Below are 6,094 nucleotides of genomic sequence, written 5' to 3' on the forward strand. Positions count from 1 at the left end.
ATGTTCGTACGAACCCTTTGTACGAACAAAAGTAAGAGAAATTTAAGAATACGAACATGTTCTTGCATGAGGCCCAATCATCTCCAAGAATAAGAGAATGACGCAAAAAAAAAGAATTGCCTCATTTGGATTTAAAGTCTCAAAATTGGTTGCTAAGGGACACACCTCAGAAAAGGGGTGAAAGAGTGGCTTGTGAAGTTATAATACAGAGGAATGTAGATCGAAGCATTGCAGTTTCAATTTATTTTAACTGAATGAATTTTAACTTAATGTTTTAAATGTGAAAATGAAGGATATAAAAGCATGATATGTCCACTTTAAAGTAGATGGACCACACCAGAAACTCATTTCACAAAAGTCAGATTTCTAAAATCAGGATATATCAGCTGTAAGCTGAGRTTGAACAAGCCTTCAACTTGTCAACTGCTGTAATCTGTTGCTCTAACACCATGCTCAYTCAAGGCGGCTCATTCAACCCAGCTGTAAATTTAGGATTAATGAACATTCACGGTTTGCTTACTCTAGACCCATCAGGTGGATCACAGATTTCCTGATCAGGCATGCGCAGTAAGACACGTGAGTCTCACCTCTTCCCCTTTAATGGATAATAATGATTCATACGAAAAGTTGGAGCGAAACACCGACTGAATGCTGAAATAATTTCAAAAGTAAAAACTTTTTGCCACTGAATCTGTTTGTAAGTTATCTGAAATTAACATGAATTATTGCGGCTGTACATTTATGAAATGACGATACAGATCAACAAGGGGTGTAATGAAGATGGACTCCCACCGGACTGTGTGTGTGTGTGTGTGTGTGTGTGTGTAGGAGGGGTCCAGTGGGACGGGGAGATCTCGCAGAACTGAGCGCTGAAGGGAGAGGGGGGAGCGCGAGTTCGGCTCCAGTGTGCGCGTGTGTTGGGGGGGATCAGGGGCGAGGTGCTGCAGCAGGCACAAAGAAGCTGAGGTTGAGGGMTTTTTTTTCAACAGATAACCTGTGTAGATATACCTAAGCTTCCTAAGCTTGTTTGTCTATTTGCTAAGCTTGCTAACTGTTCCACCCTCTGACTGCTGCAGGGGCGTGTCTTAGAGAGAGGTTTATATATCAGGACACAYCRGCTGTGACGAAACTGTGCAGAAGCACGTCACAGCGGAGAGCCGTTAACCAATATGCAAATTAGCCTGCAGTACCACTGCTCCACCCATATGCGCAGCAAAAAGACGTTTTTAGACCAAATATTACAGATTTGAACAAATACACACAAAAACATCAAAATCAGCACAGAAACAAGTACTATATAACATTTTAGACACATTCTAGACAGTTTATCAGCTAAAAAAAGTTAATTTTGGGGTAAGTTACTCATTAAAATCACGACCATGATTTTAATTAAGAGCAATCTGTAGGTTTGTGAGGCCACAGGTTATTAAAATAGTTCAGTCATCAAAATACACACAGAAAACACTCAAAAGAGTTGTAGTTTTATTTTTGGCCAGTTAAAACTAACTGACTTTTATTAAGAGGATAATATTGAATGGTTAATATGTGATCAAACAAGAAATGAGCTCTCAGTATAACACAATTAATCTTCTACTTTTCAAGCAGTTGAACTAATTAAGCAGTTTGTCTAACAGTTTTAACAGAGAGAGAGACTGAGAGACTAATCTTAGCTAAGGTTGTGATCTTTCATTTATGTATTTTAAAGCTGTGAGCCTGCGAGGCAAAGATGAGCACGTCAGCCAGTTTTACCATGTCATGGCCAATCCAAATGAGGTAGGCTGACAAGACGCCAGCTAAGATGTTTGCCTGAATGGACAGCAGACACCGTGGCCTTCTTTGTCGGTCGTAGACCTTTTGTGGACCCGGTGCAGTCAGCAGCGTGGCAGTATGGCTCAGAACCGGGCTCGTCAGGAGCTTTGGAAAAACTCACAGCAGCAGGGTAGTTGCAGGGTGGCTCGCCAGTTGGTTTGAGCTCAGGGGCTGCTCAAACAAAAGTTGTACTCCAATCAAAAGGAATATTTCCTTGGAAGTTCAAAAAGAAAAAGTTGATGCGACAAAAAGAAAGAAGCTGGAAAATGGCTGTTTTCCCAGCACAGAATGCAAGAAGCTGGAGGCCTTCACGGTGCCTTAATCTAACGCAGTGTTTCCCAAAGTTGGGGTCGGGACCCAAAGTGGGGTCCTGAAACATCAAGGTGGGGTCCTGAACAGATTTTCTGAATTAATTACATTTTTGCCTAAGTTGTTACAAAGGAGTGAGGTTAGTGTATTTAAAATGGATAAATGTAGTATAATAAATATTGTTAGTATGCCCATGTTTAGTTGACCTGATACAAATGTTTATCATCCAAACATAGTTGGGTACATGTCTCTGCTACTGTTATTTTGTGGGTCAAAAGCTGAAAAGTTTGGGAACCACTGCACTTTGGTTCCCAAAGTTGGGCTTGAACCCAATTATGGGTCATGAAGCACCTTGGATAATCTCCAGAAATCAATTTAAAGGGTGATAAAATCATTGCTGATGTGATATTTTCCCTATAATTATTACAAAAACACAAAATAAGTATAAATAAGTATTTATATTTGTGTACAAGCTGTTTAGATTGTCAAAAAGCCTGTGTTTTTTAGGGTTATTAAAGAAGTTCGTGTACTCAGACCAGTAATATTTGGGGTCACAAGTTTTTGCCATGAATATTTTGTGGGTCAGAAGATAAAAAGTTTGGGAACCACTGATCTAGTGAGGCAAAAACAACAGACTGACGAATACTGTAATAGAGCAGAGTTTTTATAGACTGAGCACAGCGAGTTACTGTTCTCAGGACAGAGGAGAAAAGAATGTGGGAGTGAATTGCAGGTGTGTAAGTTTCTCGTGACAATGTGTGTGTGATGTCTCTGTATGGAAACCCAAATCAAAACAGAAAAAGTAACACCCAAATATCTTATGAGCAGGAGTAACTAAACTCTGAAAACAGCATATTAATTTCTAATTAACTAATGGTTAATTATGAACATTGACTAAACAGACGATTAAAAACGAATGAGTAATGCTCATCAAAATAGACGAAATAAAAGTATAAAAATATAAGCATTGACTAAGACATGTATTTTGTTATCATTAACTCACAAAAGTCTAAGCATATTCAAAGACAACAAATGCAAAGTTATTATAAGCTAAATTAGAGAGCCCTTAAAAATAAAGACAAAATGTCAAACATATTAAAGGGTTTAAACATTGGAATTATACCTAGAGAAAAAACAGCAACAGAAGGTTTGTTTTATWTTTTTGTTTTTATCAACAAACAGCAAATTTCTATGAGAATACAAACCATGTTTCTTTCCCAGAGGAAAGGAAAGCTTTTCATTTTTTACAGCTCTCAGCAGAGCTGAAATTATTCAGTCTGGGGAAAGGAGAGGTTTGACCCCGGGTGGTCAAAGGTCAACCAGTGGCGAGGTGAGTTGAGGGGTTTCCCTACATCTGCTAAAAAATAAAATGAATATACTTTCTCTGTAGTATTTTAATGCAAAGTAAAATAAATAATAAATTTAATAATTGTATGAAACACTGATTTCTAATCAGACACTGCAAAAATTAGCTATCTTAAAATAAGTTTAAAATGCTAGATTATACTCTGAATTTTTTCAAATTAATGATAATTAATAATCCACAGTTTGGCAATTGCACTTGGTAAGAAATAAAGTAAACTTTTCATGTTAACGATCAAAAATCCAACATATTCTGATCTTGCTTAGTGTATCGGTCTAAAAACAAGATCAAAAATACATTTTAGCTGATATAAGACTGTAAAACTTGATCAGATGAACAGTTTTTGCAGTAAAGTGACCGTCTACTGCTTAAGCTTCACTTTAATCCTGATTTCAGAGCACTTTTTACCATGGAAACGTAAATGCCTCCCCTCCCATGCAACTGATTTAAGGCTTAACTAATTCAGGTTTACACCAAAATCCCGGCTTAATCACTTATCCTAGATTCATGCAATAGTCTCCTGGTGCCACTCTTATCAACCAAGAACAAGAACGTGAGGCTGCAYTTCACCCAGGCTCACCAAATTGGGACAATAAGAAAATGGAAAAATATTGACAAGTCTGAGTCTGGATTCCTTGGACTACAATGATATTCACAGTCACCAGATCTCAATCCAACTTGACACCTTTCGGATGTAGTGGAATGGGAGACTCTTGTCATAAATGTGTAACTGACAGATCTGCAGCAAAAACATGATGCTATCATATCAATATTAGGGCTGGGTGATACGGCTGAAAAATGTATTACAATAGAAGCTATCGATTGATATCAGTAATTATTGATTCGTGTTTAGTTTTACATATTTGAAATAAAGACCAGGAGAAAAACGGTGTAGTAATATGAAAAACTGGTGATGTGACCATTCCTCTTTTATCCACAATTTCCTCTCAAGCTATTGGACTCATTTTCTCCTTTCACTCCATGTTCTTCTCCACGTTTTTCTTTTTTTTTTTTTTTTTGCCAACTTTTGAGCAGTTATGAGGCACAGTAGCAAAATTGCTACTGCACGTTACTCAACAGGTTGTTGCTAGCTTACCAAAGAGGYAGTGCGTTAGTTGATGTCATGCCACCAACCTTGCTTAGCAGGGCCATAAGAGGTTGAGCTGCAAAAGCTATTTTTGCCTACATGCCCCAGAGGGCCGTGAGGTTCTGGTTTCTAGTTCAGTAAAATTGTCATCATTCTATTGGATGTATTTTCTATTGATATTGATGATGTGTCTATCATGATATATATTGTTATCGACTTGTTGAATCTCACATGAATATTTAAGGCAGCTCTGAAGGCAAAATGGCGTCAAACTCAGTACTAGCAAGTTGTACCTAATAAAGTGGCCAGTGAGTATAAAATATTTTTATACTATATTAAATAAATGTTTTGTTTGTTTAATGCCCTGTCACACTATCGTGTTTTAGACAACTTATGTCAACTTATAAAAATGTTATTACACTCAGAAGGTGTCTACGTTGAAGATGCAAAAAAATTATCTACTGAAGCTACTTTTGAGTATACACTTTACATAGTGTAGTGCTAATAATCAAATTAAATATGTAACTTCTATYAGTAACTTGGTCATAACATTTTTGTAAGTTGGCATACGTTGTGTACATAATCATAGTGTGACAGTGCCTTTAGCAATGAAATAATTGGATTCGTCTTGGTGAACTCTTAGATACAAGGATTTGTCTGTTTGTATGGTTCATTTGTAAAATAATTATATTAAAAATATTTTTCATGCGTAGGTTGGTGGTACAAAGACAGGAGTGGTGCGTTTTCTTGGCGAGACTGACTTTGCCAAAGGAGAGTGGTGCGGTGTGGAACTGGATGAACCTTTGGGCAAGAATGATGGCGCTGTAGCTGGGACCAGGTGATACAAAATTGTTTTAGGCAGATTAATTTTTTTATCGAATAGTACTGTATTTGCAATGTATATAGTACATTCCCAATACAGGAACAGTTGCAGCTTTGTATAAAATGTAYGTAACAACAGAAGACAGTCATTTGTAAATTGCAATAAATACATATTCACAGTGTATCACAGTAAACATAAAAAACTACTAAACTAAAAATTGTACAATTAAAAAGGTAATATTGAATTTTAAGTAGCAGCACATTTCAAAAATAATAGGACAGGGGCAACAGAAGGCTGGGTATTCTTTTGCAACTAATAAGATTAATTGACAACAGGTCAGTAAGAGGGGACTAGGTATTAAAAAGACATTTTACAGGCTCAATCGCTCAGAGGTAAAGAGGCAGATATGCACWAATCTGCAAAGAACTACGTCTAAATATAGTGGGACAATTTCAGAATAATGATACTCAATGAAAAATTGTAAAGATTTGGGATGAACAGATGATTAACAGGCTTCTGCAGAATTTGAAGATATAATTAAARCACTGAATCAGGTGTGTTGGAGCAGAGAAACAAGGAAAACCTGCAGGATAGCAGTTCTCCAGGACCTGAGTTTGACATCCCTGCCATACCTGAACACCACCTGTAAACACTGTTGTCTTCTCTGAACCAGACTGTGCCAAAGTGGAAAACTGTTCTGTGG

The 6,094-nt window shown here is 37.2% G+C and overlaps 1 protein-coding gene across 1 annotated transcript in view; it reads left to right on the forward strand.

Annotated features, from left to right (window-relative positions):
* clip1b (CAP-GLY domain containing linker protein 1b) overlaps nt 1-6,094 on the forward strand; it is a gene marked incomplete in the record, with an annotated part of 106,130 nt that overhangs the window by 21,242 nt on the left and 78,794 nt on the right. Inside the window, 1 exon segment of the mRNA XM_014023516.1 lies at nt 5,282-5,406. Coding sequence (XP_013878970.1) covers nt 5,282-5,406 — 125 coding nt within the window.

Source organism: Austrofundulus limnaeus, unplaced genomic scaffold, assembly GCF_001266775.1.
Source record: "Austrofundulus limnaeus strain Quisiro unplaced genomic scaffold, Austrofundulus_limnaeus-1.0 Scaffold374, whole genome shotgun sequence".
NCBI lineage: Eukaryota > Metazoa > Chordata > Actinopteri > Cyprinodontiformes > Rivulidae > Austrofundulus > Austrofundulus limnaeus.